The sequence below is a fragment of the Electrona antarctica genome (genome assembly GCF_951216825.1).
Source record: "Electrona antarctica genome assembly, chromosome: 19".
Classification (NCBI taxonomy): domain Eukaryota; kingdom Metazoa; phylum Chordata; class Actinopteri; order Myctophiformes; family Myctophidae; genus Electrona; species Electrona antarctica.
Window position 1 is genome coordinate 26,549,031 of NC_136800.1, and position 21,100 is coordinate 26,570,130.

Genomic DNA, 21,100 nt, shown 5'->3' on the forward strand with positions numbered 1-21,100 from the left:
CAAATGTTCAAAAGTAGCAGTTTTACAAGCTGGCAGCATGTGATGCATGAAGTGAGGTGCTGTGAGCTTGTAGGCTATAACTGCTATTTTTGAGAACCACTGTTCTAAATCCTAAGAGTTTTCAGAAAAATTTATGTTGCTCTAGGCCTATAGCTAATATTTTAAATGACAGATGCTTTCCTGGTTTTGTGTGTGTGTGTGTGTGTGTGTGTGTGTGTGTGTGTGTGTGTGTGTGTGTGTGTGTGTGTGTGTGTGTGTGTGTGTGTGTGTGTGTGTGTGTGTGTGTGTGTGTGTGTGTGTGTGTGTGTGTGTGTGTGTGTGTGTGTGTGTGTGTGTGTGTGTGTGTGTGTGTGTGTGTGTGTGTGTGTGTGTGTGTGTGTGTTTTTGTGTGTGTGTGTGTGCGCGCGCATCCAGGCCCCACCGTGCTGGAGGTGTTCAACACGCTGCTGAAACACCTGAGGATGAGCGTGGACTTTGAACTGGGCGACGTCTCCCGCAGGAACTCCAACTCGTCTGGCTCGTCCGCTCGCCCCAAGGAGAGCGAGGAACGCATCGTCCAGAACGCCATCATCCAAACCATAGGTCGGTATATACGCTGCACACAATGCCCTTCTGCACTGTGCTGAGACATTGACATTACTCAAGAATTAAAGGTACCTCAAAAAGCAACACTAAAGTACAGTACTTGAGCAAAGGGACTAAATGACTGTCCACCACTGCGTTCAGGTTTCTTCGGGGGTAACCTACCAGACTACCAGAGGGCAGAGGTCATGATGTTCATTATGGGGAAGATCCCTGTTTATGGAACGCCCTGCCACACCCTGGACACTGTCAAGATAGGGTGAGTCAACACTAAACCCCACCCCTAACCCTGCCTCCTATAGCCACATTCAGTATTTCTCATGTACAGTATGTTTCAGACAACATATTCTAACAGTATTCCTCATGTATGTTTCAGACAACACATTCTAACAGTATTCCTCATGTATGTTTCAGACAAAACATTCTAACAGTATTCCTCATGTATGTTTCAGACAACACATTCTAACAGTATTCCTCATGTATGTTTCAGACAACACATTCTAACAGTATTCCTCATGTATGTTTCAGACAACACATTCTAACAGTATTCCTCATGTATGTTTCAGACAACACGGCACCAAGCGCATCCAGAGCATGCTGCTCAGCTCTCTCATAATGGTGAGTCTGTTCTTATCTCTGTTTCCATTAGTGCTGTCTGCAGTCTGCCTCCGGCCTGCAGATTGCACCGTGTGATTGTGTCAGACTGGAGCAGCCGTGCGAAGATGGATGGATTAGGTTCAGTGACTGAGTTGATGATGCACAGATGTTAAGCTAGATATACTGCCCACCTCCCCCTTCCTCTCCTCTCTCTCCCTCTCCTCTCTCTCTCTCTCTCTCTCTCTCTCTCTCTCTCTGACAGATTGTCACAAGAATGCACAGGTGGCAAAACCAACCAGTGTGACAGAAATAACGCATGCACGTGTACACACACACACACACACACACACACACACACACACACACACAGTACCCCGTAGCATCTGCGTGCAACGTGATTGACACTCCAGACGGAGTTCATTATTCAGTCAATCAATGTGTGCGTGTGTGCGCTCTGTAGAGTCCAGGTCCAAGATAACTTCTAAAGCATGATTTGTACTTGGTTTCCTGCTGATGTTATACACTGCAAATAGAGATTGTGATATTGTAGATCGGCTATGCCTGGTGTATAAATCAGGCATAACCTTGTTGTTGTTGGACAGAAACCTCTCATCTCCACATTTGAACTTTTGTGGGGGGTTTTCACCCCTAAATCAACGCCCCACTTGATCATACTAGCGTCTCATAAAAGCATCAATAGTAGCAAAGCCGCAAGCTCGAGCTTGTGGATCTGCTACTTTTGCTATTACAGTGTTGGACATTCTATTTTGGTTTCCACTCAACAGTGACGATATTTAAAGTTATTTGCATTGGTCAAAGTAGCAATAGATTACATGATCAGAAGCATCTTCCATAATCCCAATGGTCTCTGACATTTCATAAAAGCAAACGACAGCATCAAGGCCAAGGCAAAATACATTGTAGTCTACTAAATCAACTGTAGCTTTAGTTGACTAAAATCTTATATTTAGTCAACTAAAACTAGACTTTTAGTGTTTGTAAATATCATAAGATTTTAGTTCATTTAGTCATTTCAGGTGACTAAATGTGACTAAAACTAAATTAAAATGTATTCAAAAGACTATGGGCCCTATTTTGTGTGTCTTAAGACCTGGAGGTGTGGCCAATGCTGTTTGGCCACTCAAAATACCTAAACAGCGTTGGCCACGCCGCCAGGTCTTAAGTTAAGTCATAAGACCTGGTACTTAAATTAATTAAGCACACGCAAAATAGGGCCCTATGACTAAAACTAAATCAAAATTTGCTGTCAACACTGCTGCAAAGACCATAGGTTTGGAATGAGAATAACCCAAACATCATGAGTCTACATATTGTGTTAATTGTTTTGGAAACACAGTGCTAGTGTGGGGGGGACTCCTTTCACACCATTTGTGAAGCAGTGTGAAACCGAATTAAATGAGTGTGACAATATTGTCGCACTGTTTTAATTTGTGATTACAAGTGTGAGTTTAACGGCATGTTAAATGTCGTGAAATGTCTTCTCTCTTTACTCCGTGCAGATCTTTTCGCTCCATACATTGTGCTTACGTACAGTGCTTGAGTAAATGTACTTTGTTGCTTATAGTCAAATACCGTAGTGTGACGTCCCTTACTTCTTAAAGTAGCAATGTAGAAATGCTCTACTTAAAGTGAAACCGTATACAAAATTGCACGCAAATAAAAGTTCAAGACATACTCTGGCATCAGATTTTTGGAGAGAGAGCAAAAACAAAACAAAAAACAACGTACTTGATTCAATGTCCTCTCTGTGTCCCGTTGACCGTCCCTTCAGGTGACGTCAGGCTTCAAGTCTAAGACGATGGCTGGATCGCTGCCCACTCTCTTCCTGGACCCGCTGTTCTCCATCTCTTTGATGGAGGACAGTGAGCTGAGACAGTTGGTCCTCGAGATCCTGCTCAACATCATCGATCGCCACGACAACCGCGCCAAGCTGCGCGGCATCAGGTACCATAACGTTACGTCGCAGACGAAACTCTTTCATATATGGCTTCATAGACTTGTTTCATCCATCAGAGTTGGATTCCATGTGTATTTTCAGACATAGCCTTTAGCTCTGTACTTGGTCTGTTGCTGTTGGGCAAAGCCTGGGTACCCAGGCTAGTTGGGCAGAAACTTCTTTTCATCATATTTTAACTTTTTGTGGGTTTCTTTTTCGTAATTTAATGCCCTACTTGATCACACTACTACAGCGTCACAAAAAACTAGCAACATAGTAGATCTACAAGCTCACAACATGCCATACCGCAGTTAACTTGTAGATCTGCATGTTTTGGACACATGAGATTTCCACCCGACGGCAACAAAATGCACCTGCATAAAATTAATTTAAAATCATTCACTGTTTCTTTTGTGATGCCTAATGTCTGGCCAGATCCATCCCAGAATTCAATGCATGTCATTTGCATTTTAATGACTCCCTTTTGTCTGAGCTGGAAGCAGACAGAGCTGTGATGTAACAGCCCACTTCCTGGGTTTCGTTTTTTTTAATCATACATCATCACATTGCATTTGTAATGCACTTTACATTTGTACAAATCTCAAATCACTTTCACATATGAAAAAACATATAAACATGTAAAAAAAAAAATGATTAAAATCTAATTAAATGCAAGGCATAGAAAAACAAGAATGACACGCGTATCATTAACTGCCAGGTGAAACAAGTGCTATCCGTTGTGCATCTGCCCACGATTTTTTCTATGTTTTTTATTTTGTTTGTTATGTTTCTCTGTCACAACCTCTCGGTTGTTGGTTTCGTTTGTTTCTGACGTTCTATTGTTGGTTCAATCACTGTGTTTTGGTATGCCTTTCCTGTAGCTCCAGACAGTTAGCTCATAACATTAGCCTTTCCTGTAGCTCCAGACAGTTAGCTCATAACATTAGCCTTTCCTGTAGCTCCAGACAGTTAGCTCATAACATTAGCCTTTCCTGTAGCTCCAGACAGTTAGCTCATAACATTAGCCTTTCCTGTAGCTCCAGACAGTTAGCTCATAACATTAGCCTTTCCTGTAGCTCCAGACAGTTAGCTCATAACATTAGCCTTTCCTGTAGCTCCAGACAGTTAGCTCATAACATTAGCCGCTGTTGTCAGTGGTTCGCTTCGCGCTGCGGCGGTGCAGAGACTTCCGCGCGGCGTTTCAGAGTGTGGGGTCAGAACGTTTCAGAGTATGGGGTCAGAGTCGGGCAGCCAATCATGACTAGGTCGCACCAAAGTCGCTAAAGCCAACAGCATCGAATATAGGCCAGGCTTCACCTGGCATTTTGTTATAAAGGAGTGTTTTTTAGATTTTAGTCCATTTTAAAAAGTGTAGTTTTTGTACACCAGTGGTCCATGAGTGGGTTCCACTCCAGCAAAAGTAGTTAACGTAGCATCACGATCAGTTTACAATTTATCCCTTTATACTTTAAGGCACAAAGTGTGCTTGGCTACAAGCACACTTTGTGCTGTGCTAGGAGCTTGTACTATTTTTGAAAATATTAGAAGAATATCAAAAATGTTTGATTCTTTTTTTAACCCATTCTGGGCGAGAACCCCTTTTGGTGTTCTAACCCTTCTGGACGGGAACCCCTCTTGGGGTTCTGTACTGTATGTACAGTATTCAAAAATGTAAAAGTGTTGATGCTGCTATATACATATTTGAAAACTTAGGTCAGGATTTAGATTTGTTTTTAGAATCGGCCTCAGTCCAAAATGGGTTAAACATAAATCTTAAATATTTTTTCTTCACAACTTTGAAAAATTAGTTAGTTCCATAGATCCAAGCCAGAGAGCAAATAATCATTGCTCTGAAAATGCATGCAGCCCACCCATCTGACCACTTAACACGGCAGCCTTTGTGGTCTAGGTTGAGAACCACTGTCTTTAACTTTGTGTTAATGTAACATTGTGTTTGGTTGCAGAGTCATTGCCAACGTTGCCGCGCTGAAGATCAAGAGAGAGAAGATCTCCAAGCAGGACGTTGTCTTCATGAAGAAGGTACACCTAACGACACACAGATTTAGCCATTTCAAACCCACTGTTTCCCAAACAGTGGGTCAGGACCCAAGTTTGGGTGGCGGGCCCATTTGTATGGGTCACACGAGTAAATATCCCTTATTTGTTATTTCAAAGGATTTTCAGAAAGAAATACCCACAATTCACTTTTTAATAAAAAAGTAAAACAAAATAATTATAATTTCATGAAAAAGAAGAAATTCCCTAGTAAATAGAAAAAAAATATTAAATATAGGTTTCAAGACATATTGATAGCAGATCTACAAGCTCACAATGCACTGCATTGCGATGTGTTGTAGATCCGCTATTTTCACTATAGTGTGGGTCCTGGGAGACTCTTTTGGGTCTCGAGCTAATAAGTTGGGGAACCACTGCACTAGACCAGTGTAACAGGTATGGAAATAGGACTTTGTGCTGCAAGAAACCGTAAATCCACCTCACCTCAAATGTATGCCTCTGCACCTCCCCTGTCCTCCAGCTTGACCCGGAAATCACGTCCCAATTGTTAATTTGATTTTGGTGGAGCTGAGAGCGATGAGTAAGTGAATAAAGTAAGCCTTGCCGAGCCATGTGGCCCCAGCCTATCTCCTGTCTCTGTAGTGTGAGGCAGCTTGATGTACAAGTACACCCCCTGGACATGACGCTAGCATGTCACAGAGACTTACCCCCCTTGATGCTGAGTGTCACGCCAGGGAGGCATTGGGTCCCATTTTTAGAGTCTTTGGTAAATGACCTGGCCCCGGGGGAACCCAGTGCAATGCAGACATTCTAACCACGAGGCAATGGAGCTGATTGATGAGCGATGAATGAAACACTTTACAAATGAGATCGTTTCATAACATTTATTTGATAAACAGCTTATGATGTGTGCACAACCTGTTTCCACCAGGACGTCCCCCCCCCACCGCCTTTACACATGTTGTCTCTTGAAAATCGTCGCTCAACGCAACGCGTCCATAAGAGTGTCAGACACATCGGGTAGGATAGACCGCAACAACCCCCTCCCCCACCCCCGCCCGCTCGCTTGCCGCTTAACTCTCGCCTCCTTATCTCGTTAGAGGGCCCGGGGAGCAGGTGAACCCGCCAGCGTTCAAGCCTATCTCCCGGTCCTCGGCAGAGCGGATTAATGGAGGTCTAATTGCATTCATTATCGCTGAAAGGACCTCATCAGCATGTGAAATGCCTTCACTTTCTATTAGACATCCGTGAATACGGCAGGAGAAAAGAGCCACAGACAGACAGACACGTCCGCCCTGTTGCACTCTGCTCGCTTTTTTCCCCACAGAATTCATAATGAATGGGTTTCTTTATAGTCCGCTGGAAGAACGTTTCCTCATAAAATATGTCATGTCTCATATCGTCGATGTCAGGCGGAAAGCGTGTATGTCCAAAACGTTACTTTACCGGGAAACGGAGAAAAAAAACAGCTACCGTGAGCTTATGGCAGAGGTGTAAACAAACCAATAATTGCGCAATTCTGCAAAATTATATATATATTAGCTGCCATTTAAATGCTTGCAGCTCTTCCTGCAAGTTTTATGTCCAGGACTATTAAAATGTCGGGTTCATTCATGCTGCTGTGAAGTAAATTAGTTTTCACATGTCACCAACATACTGTAAAGTGGTTATGCTTGCATGTTTTTTTGTTTTTTTTGCTTTCGCCTTTTTTCTTTTTATTGATAGAGAGATACTGTAGATGAAAGTAGGCTGACAGGAAATGGGGAGAGAGATGGGGGGATGACACGCAGTAAGGGCCGTAGGGATCGGGAGTCGAACCAGCGGCACACTGCCAGACTGGATTACCAGCCAAGGTGCTCAGACAGCTACGCCAGCTGCCCGGGCCTATGCTTGCATGTTTAATGCCATCTAACCATGTTATCTCTTGTAATAAGAACCACCCAAAACCTCTACTGTTTGAACAAGCATTTGTGGAATGCCTTTATTTATTTTTGATCCTCCACATGTGGACATATGTACTGTATGCTGAGATTAATTGTACAGTTTTTTGTTCTGTAGACCTTTTTTTGTAATGCTTCATGCTGTGTTTTTATATCTAGAAGACTTTGTGAGTTCTCTCTTTGAAAAGTGCTGCATGAATACATTGACTTACTTAGTTACTCTCTCCTCTCCCCTCCTCTCCCCTCCTTACCCGTGCAGCATGGACAGCAGATATATAGTTACTCTCTCCTCTCCCCTCCTCTCCCGTGCAGCATGGACAGCAGTTATATCGTCACATCTTACTTAGTTACTCTCTCTTCTCCCCTCCTCTCCCGTGCAGCATGGACAGCAGATATATAGTTACTCTCTCCTCTCCCCTCCTCTCCCGTGCAGCATGGACAGCAGATATATAGTTACTCTCTCCTCTCCCCTCCTCTCCCGTGCAGCATGGACAGCAGATATATCGTCACATCTTCCTGGGTGTTAAGGAGGAGGACAACGTCCACAAGAACTTTGAGCTTCTCTTCACCACGCTGGCGGTCCTGACCATCGAGCTGGCCAACGAGGACGTGGTGGTCGACCTCATCCGGCTCACCATTGCACTCCAGGTCTGACCTGGATTCACACTTTGTTGCACAATATCATCTTCTATTATATAGGCGGTGGTTCTTAAACTGTGGGTTGTTTATTTATTTATTTCTTTATGGGGGGAGGGGGTGATTTGCTTCATGTGCAACACTCGACAGTAAACATACAATATAAATCTATACAGGGCAGTGGTAACCCCTAAGCGTTAGAGGAGCGCCCTTGTTGCCGAAAGGTTGCCGGTTCGATTCCGTCCGTAGGTGCCCTTTGAGAGCGGTTTTGAAGGAGTCAAGGGATTTGCATGTCTTAATTTAGTCCCTTGTTTGTTCCGAATCTGGGTTGTACATGGTTTGTTGCACTCCCTCTGGTGTTGTGGGTGTGGACTTCGTTAACATTAAGGAAGTATTTAGACAGGTACATGGGTATCTTGGTGGTGTATCGAATGTATGTAATGTAATGTATATGGGTAAAAAAAAGGAAAATATATATTTTGTCCCCTTTGTTTTGCTTCTGGGGCCACCACGTCCATTATTGTGTAGAAAAAAACAGGAACGTGGCTTGGATCCTCCCCTTTCTTAGTCCACTTCCTCCCAGGTGTGTTCATTCCCACTACCAACAACACTACATGTTTAGGACAGTGGTGCCACTGCTGACAGAGCAGAATCTTTCTTGAGAGATTAGTATATACACATGAATGAATTGTAATTCATTATAACATGCACACAGCATAACTCTGCCTACTTCCGGGCCCCTTACCCATGATACTAAGGCTCTGTTCCATTTAGTGTACAGTGGCAAAAACCTTTTTTTCAAGGACCCACTCAAGGACACTTTGAGACCCACTGGTGTAGCAGAGTGTTTCCAGTGAGCAGCACCCAGACTCTGTTTGACCTGAATGGAACAGAGCCTTCATTAGTATCATCGGTAAAACGATTTGTTCGATTAACTGCTGCGCCCCAAGTTGAGTACGTGCTGTGATTGGTGGATGCAGGAGATGGTGCTGGTGAACGAGGAGAACCTGTCCATGGTGATTCGTTGTGGCATTATGGCGCTGGTCGCTGCATACCTCAACTTCCTGAGTCAGATGATCGCCAACCCTCCCTTCTGTCAGCACGTCAACAAGGTGCGCTACTCGTTACTGTACTTTCACATTTTATTTAGGTTTCTATCTATATACATATGCACCCCGGATTGGTTTTATTATCTTGTCATTGTATGAAATGTCATTGTAAGAAATAACAAAAAAGAAGGTGCTATATCCACAGAGCTTTAAAAAAATGTGTGCAAAATCATTATTATGTAATAATGTTGTAAAGACGTCAACTCCAGAATTATTATTGTGTATCTCTAAGCCTTATTATGTATGTGATGTATGTGAGCGGATGGATAGCAAGGTGTAATGGAGACTGGGGAGACTGACTCGTTGTCTCCCCCTGCAGGTGATCGAGCTGAGGACCATGGACGCTCCTTACCTTCTACCCGAACATATCTTCAGAGACAAGTGTCAGTAAGTACCTACAATTCCGTGTGCTTGTCAGGGTGGGGGTTCCCCAGTTCAAATAGGATTTTTGTCAACTCGGCATGCTCCTAATCATGGGATGCATGGATTGCATGCTGCGCAGCTGTTTATGTATAACTCTTTGTGCGAAGCACGTCTCTGTCTGAGTTTGCAGCGGCCATAGCCTGCTCCAACATGTGGTGCGCGGCCCCGACAGGAGTGGCTTGGAGCAGAGGGCGGTCCTTGCTCCGAAGCCACTCTGACGCATTTTAACACATTGACTCTCACGGGAATTGATAATAAACATCGCTTCCCTGCCGCAGTTTTTCACTAACCTTTGAATAATCACCCCCTCAGGATTGTACCTCCATGTCATGAAAATCCGCCTGGAAATAGTTCCATCATTTGTGTTTGACCGCCACCGCGATCCAAAACAACTATGGGGAACAGAGCTCAATGGACACTGGGCTCACTTCCTTCCTAGACTACAATTCCCATAATGCTGTGCACCATAGACTTTACATAGTGCCTCGATTTCCCAGAAGCCCTGAGAATAGAGAGTCAGTGTTTTTTTTTCTGGTCACAACGTCACCGGGTTGTCCGACGGAAACCCTGTAGGGCCTATGTCTTAAAAGTTATCAAAAAAAGGCAAATAAATCATATAAAGCAAAAGTCGGGAATAGCGTGTTCCGCAGGGAGAGACAATGGGAAAAACGTTGGGAATAGAGGGTATGCGCATGCATAAAGTGAATGGCAAATTGAGTGGCAAAGTGAGTTTAACATTGTTTAACATCGTTTAATGCAATCAAATAGGACTTCTCTGTTTGTATGTATGTGCTGTCAAGGCCAGAAAGTAGTTTTCTGCCACTCAGTAGGTGTTCCCGCATAACTTTCAGGTATGATGATGATGTCACGCGCATACCCTCTAGTGTGAACCACAGGGAATGTGTTAAAAGCTGCTCTGCGCTCAATTAAAAACCCCTCCACTCTGCTCCCCACTCCACTTCTCTCATATCCTCTGATTGACATGTAATGTAATGTAATGTAATGTAATGTTGTGGTGTGTCCAGACTGCCAGACTGTCTGGACCCAGAAGACAAGATGCTGTACTTCCAGACAGCAGACCTGGCTGAGTGTCTGGCAGGGCCAGGGTACAACGCAGAACGGCTGTCTGTCCCGTACATCCCACAGGTCACAGGTAGGGGGCACTGCACTGCATCAGAAATGGAGCATAGCAGAGGTGGCCATATTGTGGTTCCACAGATAGAAATCCCATTATTGTTTTTCCCCCATAGAGATTTCCGAAAATATTTGTATACATTATTTTAAGCCTGGAACCAAGCCATCCAGGCTCCATGGTGAATCATGGCCATAACACATGTGATTGTGTGTCAAAACATATTTGAAAACTAATATTTGGTGGAAATATAGGCTACTAAATATACTAATATATGTGGAACAACAAAATTGCCACCACTGCTATGCTCTAGTCTATATAATATGTCATACTTGGTCTCCAGCGTTCTTTTCTATGCTGTGGTGTGTTGGGGAGGGAATGCCAGACAGAGGGACACAGCCAGACTAGACAGACTGATTAAGCGAGCAGGCAAGGTGACAGGGACCAAGCCTGACTCTGTGGCGGTGATGGCAGAGAAGAGGACTCTGGCCAAGACACTAGCCATCCTGGACGATGTTAGTCACTGCACACAGCACTTTATTCTCAGAAGAGCAAATTCATCTATCTATCTATCTATCTAGATAGATAGATAGATAGATAGATAGATAGATAGATAGAGATAGATAGATAGATAGATAGATAGATGGATGGATGTCTGGAATAAACCTGTTACTGAATTGGGTGCAGTACTTAGTTTAGACAGTTTTTGGTTTAGACTAGTCATTGGTTAGACCAGTCATTAGTCCTACAACTACAACCTATCTCAAACCCTCACCCTAAACCTAACCACCCACGGGGCAGCACACCTAAACCTAACCTTAACGCATGTCTAACCAATGACTAGTCTAAACTAAGTACTCAGTATCTATCTATCTATCTATCTATCTATCTATCTATCTATCTATCTATCTAATGGAAACACTGCAGTTCTCATTAATGGCCTGTAAGGTGTTGCTATGCTATGCTATGTTGCTATGCTTCTAGGGCTTCTATCGATTCCACTGAGTGATTCTATACTATGTAATAATAATTATAATGGATTGCATTTTTATAGCGCTTTTCTATGCACTACGTTCCTACTCAGCCACAGCCGCTATGTCTTTTCTGTTTGCTGTTATCTGCCAAAGACTTCCCCACAATTAGAATACTGGGGTGTTGTTTTTCTCCACTATGTTGAACATGCATCAGATGTGCTGAAAGTGTTGCGTAATGGGCCACTACACCTCCTTGCTCCTATAGAATGGGAGCGAACAGGCCACTACACCTCCTTGTTCCTATAGAATGGGAGCGAACAGGCCACTACACCTCCTTGCTCCTATAGAATGGGAGCGAACAGGCCACTACACCTCCTTGCTCCTATAGAATGGGAGCGAACAGGCCACTACACCTCCTTGCTACTATAGAATGGGAGCGAACAGGCCACTACACCTCCTTGCTCCTATAGAATGGGAGCCAACAGGACACTACACCTCCTTGCTCCTATAGAATGGGAGCCAACAGGCCGCTGAACCAGTGTTCATCTAACTCTGAAAGTGTTGCAAATGGAGCCATCCGTCTAGTGTCCATTTGGAAGCCACTGGTGGTCCTCAGACCTCAGGTTGAGAAACACTGCCCTAACGTCATTATCATCTTCTCTCTGTCATGTGTGTGTCTGACCTCAGTGCTCTACACGGTAGGAAAGATTCTCAGCCGGGTTAGAGAACATTCCAGAGGTAAAGGAGAGAACACATAATAACCTGTAGCAGAGCTGTCTAGAACAGTGGTTCCCAAACCCTTTAGCTCAAAACCCTACAGAGACATTTGACCCAAGCTAGTGAAAATAGCAGACCTACAAGCTACAAGCTTGTAGTTTGGCTATTTTCACTATGTCTCAAACCTTTTATCCCAAACAGTGGTCTAGAATCTGTGATGTCGCTCTGAGTAAACCCTAGAGTAGTACTGGTGTTTGTGTAAAAAAATATATATAGATACCCTATATATAAAATAAAATTGTCAGTCGTAGAATAATAAGATTGTTTTACTTAAAGGATCACTTCACCCAATTTCAACCTATGTTCATATAAACGGTAAATGGTGCATTTATATAGTGCCTTTATCCTTTACCCAAGGTGCTTTACAATGATTGTGCATTACATTCACACAGACATTCATACACGATGGCGGAGGAAACCATGCAAAACATGTTTGTCTACTCACTCTGTGTCTCAAAGGAGAACTGCAGACAGTTTAGAAACCTGCCTACCAGTGACATCATCGCTAAGCAGCAGTGACAACAAGATTACAACCTTGTATTATAATTATAATTATAATTATAATTATTATTATTATTATTCAAGAACAATACTTGTTCCTATGCTGTTGCGTTAATAAAAAAAAACAAATGTGATGAGGACCAATTATATGAAGATAGGTTGAGTGGACCTTTAAGTAAAATACTTGAAGGTGCCAATACCACGATGTACAGTAGATACACTGCTAAAAGTAAAAGTTACTCATTATGGTCCATTTCACAATCATATTATTGGATTGTAATTAGTAAAGCTGGGGCTGATGGTAATTGCCTTGTGCTTCTGGGTAGATTAACCTATCATAATGTATCAGTTAATGTAGGCTATGTTGTTAGTTGTTTGTGTGCACAGTATACTAGTTGTGTGGTACCTGTAGCTGTGTAAGTAGTACTAGAAGTATACTAGTTGTGTGGTACCTGTAGCTGTGTAAGTAGTACTAGAAGTATACTAGTTGTGTGGTACCTGTAGCTGTGTAAGTAGTACTAGCAGTATACTAGTTGTGTGGTACCTGTAGCTGTGTAAGTAGTACTAGAAGTATACTAGTTGTGTGGTACCTGTAGCTGTGTAAGTAGTACTAGAAGTATACTAGTTGTGTGGTACCTGTAGCTGTGTAAGTAGTACTAGAAGTATACTAGTTGTGTGGTACCTGTAGCTGTGTAAGTAGTACTAGAAGTAGTAGTGGAGTAGGGATGTTGTGGAGTAGAAGTGCAAAGTATTGAGAAATGGAAATATTCGAGTAAAGTAAAAGTTAAAATTGTACTTGACCACTTAAACCCCATATATGTTGTTGACCGGAGTGACCCCAGAGGTCTATACAAGGCTCTCTAGGGTTCAATTGGTTTAGTACAGGACTTGAGTGAATATACTTAGTTTGTTTCCATCACTGTCAACAATTAACTCCTGGCTATACATTATTTCTTATATCATAACCTCCACTGTTGATGCTTACATGTGGGTGTTCTGGTGAGTACATGTACATGTCTAACACGTAATGAGCATGTAGACAGTTTGTGTTGAACTTGCAACCTGTAACATTTTTAACACATTCCCTGCCACATATTAATGAATTAATTATTTTGCCCGTGCCACGATCTTTTCAGTTTTGTTTTGAAGGCAAGAAATTCACGGTCCATTGTTTTGATTAAAACGGAATCTGGGAAAAGAATCCGAGATAAAAGCATTTAAAAAAAATTAAACACATTTTTACTTATTACTTCCGGTTAATTTCCGGTTTGATCACTTAGCAACCGAGAGGCATTCATACTGTATGTTGCATAAGAGCACGATCTAACGTAATCACAAACGCCTTGGACGAGTATACTCGTCGTATGCAGGCTACGGTTTTATTTGAAAAGTTGACAGGGAATGTGTTAAGCGGTGCCAGCCGCTTCTACAAGTGACAGTGTGTTCGTCCGTCCGTCCGTCCATCCATCCATCCTTACACAACTGTTGTGCTTGTAGTTGGTCTCCCTGTTCTTCTATTGAAACCTTTAGGCCCTGTGGTCGGGTAAGACAAGAGGTATTGCATGAAGCTCAAGACGCAATATCTGCACAAATATGCTCTCTGTATTAGCTTTAGCAGTAGAAATGCCTGCACAAAGTTAACGGATTTCAGCTTTAAACGTTAAGGTCGAGAGATATTTGCCAACGCATTTCTGGATTGTTTATTCACCACATGCCCGTTGTTTAAACAAGTATGAAACTTAAATTGTGCACGTTTTGGGGGAAAAGATGCATGCAACTTAAAGGCGTAGTGAAATGAAAAATATGTTTTTCACACTTCACATCCGTGGTCATCATATGAGCATACCTAACAATGGATGCCAAAAAAATTGGTACATTTTCATTTTTGTGTATTTTTATATCAAAAGTCCATAAAAATCGAATTTGAATTACTTCCTGAAAACGAAAACGTACTGCGTGATGACGTGTCGAGGCCCACATCGATAAAAGCTAATAAAAATGAAGCTCACCCGTTTAATTCCCTATATCTGCACATCCGTCCAACACTGTCCAACACAGCTGCTACTGATTACAGAAATCCTCCGTTTTTATTCCCATTCAAGATACCATCCAGACAGTGTATTACTCGGTTTCAACTTAATCATCACGCTAAAATATGTATCTGAAAACATTATAGGGTAGAAATAAGCCACATAACAGTAAACTGGTACAGCTGGCCGACTATCTGACTTGTAAACAAACACAGCATAGCTACCGTCCCTAGCTACCGTCCCATCGCCTGAAGGGATGCGACGCTCTGATTGGTTCAGAAACTTCAGAGCGGTGTTTCAAGCTGCAACCATCTGAAACTTTCCCTACACCTTTAAATTGTGTGCTTAAAAAAAGCATGAAACCTTTAACATAGTTGGTAAATATCTATTGGAGTGAGAGGTCAAATCCATTTTGGAACTAAACAGTGTAGGGGGGGGGGGGGGGGGGGGGGGGAGCAAGCACTCCCAGTAGCACTAATGGAGTGACATACTGTAATGGAGTCCAATGTGAAGCATGCTGCGCACAGCCAACAATACATACGATGCAAAGAAGAACTGCCCACTGTAATGAAGCTCAATACTGTATAAAACTACCCTTCTTCATTACCATAACATAATGACCCATGTTTCATAAAGTTACATTAACATGTTCCTAAATGTAAGCTGTTTATTCACATTGTCCCCACGGGCTATGGGATCTGTAGTGGTAGTCGCGGTACCCCATCTCAGGTCTGCACATATAGTTCTGGGATCGACTAGTGTCTGCCGAATGAAGATTTGTTGGTGAATCCAGATGTTGCTCTAATAAAAATCTGATGAATCTGTGTGTCTGTGTGTTTACAGATGAAGATCGTCTGACCAGGAGGAAGAGCTTCGTGGACACCATCTCCTTGCAAGTGGACTTCACACCCAACAGCCTCCCAGAGAAGGTAGGACCACAATGTGTGACCTTGACCTTACATGCAAAACGTAACATTCAACATTGTGCTCTGAATATTGTGCTTAATGCATGGAGATGTATATAAAAATATATTCAAAATAGCTTGCTTTGAAAAAATAAAGGGAGGCTGTGCACACTCAAATCGGGTATTTGTATTATCTATTGCAAGCTTTCGGTCTATTGACCTTCTTCAGGCAATAGACCGACAGCTTGCAATAGATAATACAAATACCCGATTTTGTACGGAGCCTCCCTCCTTTTTTGTCAAAATAGCTTGCTTTAAAATGGTGTCCTGCATAAATAGTGCTCACACATTGATAAAGATTAAAAAAAATAAACTGTCCCACTTGCAGGCGGGGCTGTGACCCACAGTTTGAAAATCACTGAGTGTTGTGTCCGCTGCAAGCTAAGTAGCTAAGTAGCTGCAAGCTAAGTAGCTAAGTAGCTGCAAGCTAAGTAGCTTGCAGCTCCTGCTGATATCCAGCATATTTTCTAACTCTGTTCATCCTTTCATTACGCTGTAGTCTCAACTCGTGGAGGAGATCACCTTTGAGACCCTGAAGAAAGCCATTGGTAAGATAAAGAACTACAACTCCCTTCTGCCCTGTCCCTCACAAAATAATACTTTTTACATTAAAACACTACAATGACCAAACCAAACCAAAATATTATCAGGTCAAGTACCCCGTGGGCTGATGACCTGATGATATGGGCAGCGAGACTGAACGAAAAAAAATCACACCTGTGTGAACTGAGTGGTGCAACTCCCCTCTCCCTCCCTCTCTCTCTCTCTCTCTCTCTCTCTCTCTCTCTCTCTGTAATTAGCAGCCAACAGTGCAACACTATCTCTCTCTCTCTGTTTCTGGCACAACAGCGCCACCTTTGCCCCTACTGGTACTCTAAACATAGTCACATAGGTTAGGACGGACATTGCTGTTCCTTGGAGTGGTTGCACCACTCAAAAAGTGTGTTAAAAGCCTCTAAGGAGGCAGCCACAGTCCTCTGAGCGTAAAAAAGGCACTAGGATCGTGCGGCCTCCCCAGTCCTCCACAATGGAGCCAGCTTGCTGAAGTTGCTCTATGACTGCAACCAGCTTAAACTCTATGAGAAGAGAACGACTGGCCCCCGGTTGTTGTGGTGGAAAAAAGATAGAGGAGAGCAATAATGCCGGCGAAAAAACAATGCTTGGGTTTCTACTAGTAGTGCACACATCATGGTCGGAACGAATCATAAGATTTTTAAAGAAAGTACATATGTTGTACTTGTAGTAGGATGTGGCACCCACAGCTGAGCTATGTATTTTCCACAGTATGTTCTTATCAAGCCATGGATGGGCTTATTGCTGACGTTGTTGTCACCCATACTTAGAACCCAGACTCTTCTCAGTTACAGTACCAGTGTTCCCACTAATTAAATGATTAAAAACAATGCTCTAAAAACGGACCAAATTGCTCTAGAACCGCCCACTGGGCCGCTGAAGAATTGTCCCCGGTAGGTTGTAAGCCAGAGATACGTCACTGGGGCAGGCTCTATTGGCTCAATGGTAAAAAAAAAAAAAAAAGCCAGCACACAGGAAAACATGTTCAAAACCTGGGTAGAAGAGGAAATTAGCAGTCAGTAGTGCAGCGACAAGGATCAAAAGTCATGCACCTGGTTTCCACCCGAACACGTGTTTGTACAGACGCTCTGCCGGCCCGCATGAACCCCTTGACACCGCTGCGGTGGTGAATATGTACGTGAATAACGAACTTGTACTTGTTACAGACTTTGTCTACAATAGAGCATTTTACTTAAGCTTGTACTTAAGTAATACATGCTTTCATCACTGCCTGCTGCCAGCTCAGCCCGGCACAGACAAAGAACTGAGACAAAGGGAGGGATGACTCACCTCGGCTCTCGTTTGAGCTGCAAGCGTTCACACGCAGTGGTCTGGGACAGCTTTGGAGATTACATTAGCAAATAAAAGGAAAGAGTGAATCACTGCATTTCCCTGTTCAGGGCATTTTCATCTTAAGCTGTTTTTTTATTTATTTTTTCCTAATTCAAGAATCATTCTACACAGTTCATTTCCAAAAGTCAAACTCATTCCGTAGCTCTGATTCTCTCCAAAAGAGAATAAAATAAAAAAGATAGTTTTGAATAATCCATCTTTGTGGTGTTGTGTCACACATGTAGCGTGGGACCTGGACGGATATGAACACAGATGGATTTTTGTTCATAACCAAATGAACACATTGGAGGCAGGGTACATAACCCCCCCCATGTTCTCCCTGACACTGCTGGACTGACTCTACTTACAAGAGAAAGGGGGGGGGGGGGGCTGAACCAGGACCCCTACGTAATGTGAGCTTTATTGCCCATTGGAATGCAGGCTACATAAGCATGCAGGATGCTGAGAGCAACCTCTCTAAGACTACACAATGAGACAATAAAGTTTGAATAAAACTGTTCACGTATTATGCCTTTGTACCACGAATATATATATATATATTTGTATACTATCTATTGGGGTTCAACCATATATATATATATTGTGTTGAATTAATGTGATGAGTGTATTATATATTATATATATATAATTATATTCTGGCTTGCCTGACTTCTAATTTACATACGGCTGTACTGTTTGATATCTCCACATGTGGAAATTCATGCTGAGTGCAAATATTGAGTCAGATGTATTAATAGGAGCTCCCCAGAACCACTAGTGACGAGTTAGTATTTCATGTGCTTTATGGTTCATGGGTTAAGGGGACAGCCCCCTACAGCTCCACACACGTCCGGACCCTGCAGCTCCTTGCATGACAAGGAGCCAGTCTCCGCCTCTTCGGTATAAGCAGCCATGCTCAAGCAGCCATCTCTCTCTTAACTTCTACTGGGACGACGGAGGACCGCAGCAAACAAGGGAGGGTTGACGCCACGTCCCCCCCCACACGCACAGCTGTCCTCCTTCACTGACCAGGCCCTGGGTTGACTCTGTCCCCACCACAGAAGTTCCATTTCCTGGGTAAGACCTCAGCGCCACAGCGGCCGGTTCCCAGAGACCGTGAGGCAACCCAAAACTGACCAGACGACAGGTTCTCTCTCTACGAGACTCTCAGCGCCATAAGACAGAGGATAAGACATCCCAAGTCTCCTCTGCCGCTCGAATCTTCAAGAGGGTCAGCTTAAGCCAAGCGCCACCAAGCTGATCCCGACGAGGGAAAACCGATGCTCTGCACACAGCTGCCTCTGACGACTACTAAACCACTGCCCAGTGACATCCTTCTGGGCCTGCCATCCACCGCCCCTAGCCTCTGGCTAGCTCGACAGCACCACGGCCCAACTACCACATGGTCACCGCTACAGACAATGGCTGCCATCCACTGCTGACCTCTACACACAGGCGAGCATATGTCACATGATAGATGGCAACTGAGTGTAGCAGGCTAGGGTAGATGTTATTTTGGAAGGTAGATCTGCTATTTTCGAAACCTCTCTTTTATTATTTCATGTTTCTTTTCCCTTTATTCGTTTCATGAGCTATCACTATTTACCTTTACCTGACCTTACTTTGATCAAAAGGTTTCATTTAAACCTGTGTCCATTTTTGGGATTGTTTGTACACATTTGATTTATTTTGTTATAATAAATATATATGATTTTCATTAAGAAGTCGTTGTGTATTATATCTCAATATTTACAGTACAAGTACCGTTGTAATATTTAATGCAAGTCTGTCCAAGAATTCATGTTACATTACAGTGACGTGAGCAATATAATTATTATATTGTAATATTTTAATAATTCATATTCATAAATTATGAATATTGATATTTGAAATATTACGTCCTGACAGCTGTTACTCAGCTATATTACACATACATCTGGTATTTGCTATCACACACATAATGGGACTGGGTCCATTTTGAGTCCATTTGAGGATTGTACAGTGTCATTTGGGGTCGTAGTATAGCCTACTTTAATTCAGTGGTGCCTAACCTTTTGATATGCTGACATGCTCCGTTCCCTATTTATTGGCAGTTTGAATGCAACTTGTCTTCACCAGAAACGCTGTCTAGCAACAGAAAGCAGATAAAAAACGTATTTATATAAATCCTTTAATATTACGCTAAACCGGTTTGGAAATGTTGCGATCTTCTTCGGAGGCTCTGGGTTGACTCAAATGCGGAAGAGCGCCCTCTATTATTATTATTATTATTATTATTATTATTATTATTATTATTATTATTATTATTATTATTATTATGTGTTTGTTTTCCCCCCCAGACACTGCAGGTCAGGAGGAGCTGGAGAAGGAGAAGAGACGCCAGGTGATTGAGAAGTTCCAGAAAGCTCCGTTCGAGGAGATCGCTGCTCACTGCGAGTCCAAGGTAACAACACGCACGCACGCACGCACGCACACACACACGCATGCACACACGCACACACACACACACACACACACGTATGCAGACACTCACACACACGCATACACACACACACACGCGCACACACACACGTATGCATGCACACACACACGCACGCACGCGCACGCACACACACACACACACACACGCACACACACATATGCACACACACTCTCTCTCTCTCTCTCTCTCTCACACACAAACACACACACACACACACACAAACGGACGGCTTGGAATCTGACCAAATTTCACAGATCCATTAAGGTTCTGGTCGTATTTTTTACCCATGAAGAGCTCTACTTTCAGGTACAGTGTACTGTAATAGTCCTGATTAAATCAAGGCAGTCCTGATTCTACCAACATTGTCCTGCGCCCTAAAACATTGCTCTTCTGTTGGACAATGATACGCATTGCGCAGCCACACAAGATTTGAAAATGTTTGAGTGCAGTCTGGCCAACAGACCAGCTTGTGACTCCTGAATCACTGCCGTCCACACCCTCCTATCTAGCATCAGGGTCCTGAGCTCTGCACTCTGCAGTGTTATCTAAGCTGATGCAATGCCCTGCCAGCCTCATCCTTCTCTCTCTGACTTTGTCTGTGACCCGTGGTATGTCCCCGTAGAGGACCACATTTCTTATGTGGTCCGTCCATGTGACAGCTAGTGCCATTCATAGCATACAGGTATGCTTTTATTTCTTCATTTGTGTTCCCCATGTCATCTGATGAGAATGTTTCAGAATTATTCAATGCTTAATGTGAATGTATTTTTTTCATTCAGGCCAACTTGTTGCATGACAGACTGGCCCAAATCTTCGAACTCACAATCCGGTAAGTTGCTCCCTTGCAACATAAAGAAAGAAAAGCAGGTGCGCTTCCTCTGAAAACTGCCCTTGGTTGAGGCAGTGGGTGCTCAGATTTAAATATAACTTCACTCATAAACGAACAAAGTGGAAAAAAAGAAAAGTGGAGCCGCCAACGCGTTTCGGCCGTAGCCTTCCTCAGAGCAGATTAAAGTATAGAGATACCATTTTAAGAAAAGTGCTTGCATGCGTATAGTATATTAATGTACCGGT

General features: G+C 43.1%; 1 protein-coding gene across 2 annotated transcripts in view; it reads left to right on the forward strand.

The window, feature by feature from the left end:
- The window catches only part of efr3a (EFR3 homolog A), a 106,225-nt gene that overhangs the window by 78,872 nt on the left and 6,253 nt on the right, over positions 1 to 21,100 (forward strand). For both annotated transcript variants that reach the window (XM_079529947.1, XM_079529946.1), the window contains 13 exons: positions 415 to 582; positions 727 to 841; positions 1,149 to 1,200; positions 2,972 to 3,144; positions 5,101 to 5,176; positions 7,579 to 7,740; positions 8,709 to 8,840; positions 9,157 to 9,224; positions 10,286 to 10,413; positions 15,518 to 15,603; positions 16,139 to 16,187; positions 19,884 to 19,987; positions 20,806 to 20,855. In XM_079529947.1, the coding sequence (XP_079386073.1) occupies positions 415 to 582; positions 727 to 841; positions 1,149 to 1,200; positions 2,972 to 3,144; positions 5,101 to 5,176; positions 7,579 to 7,740; positions 8,709 to 8,840; positions 9,157 to 9,224; positions 10,286 to 10,413; positions 15,518 to 15,603; positions 16,139 to 16,187; positions 19,884 to 19,987; positions 20,806 to 20,855 (1,363 nt within the window). The remainder of the gene's footprint in view (positions 1 to 414; positions 583 to 726; positions 842 to 1,148; positions 1,201 to 2,971; positions 3,145 to 5,100; positions 5,177 to 7,578; positions 7,741 to 8,708; positions 8,841 to 9,156; positions 9,225 to 10,285; positions 10,414 to 15,517; positions 15,604 to 16,138; positions 16,188 to 19,883; positions 19,988 to 20,805; positions 20,856 to 21,100) is intronic.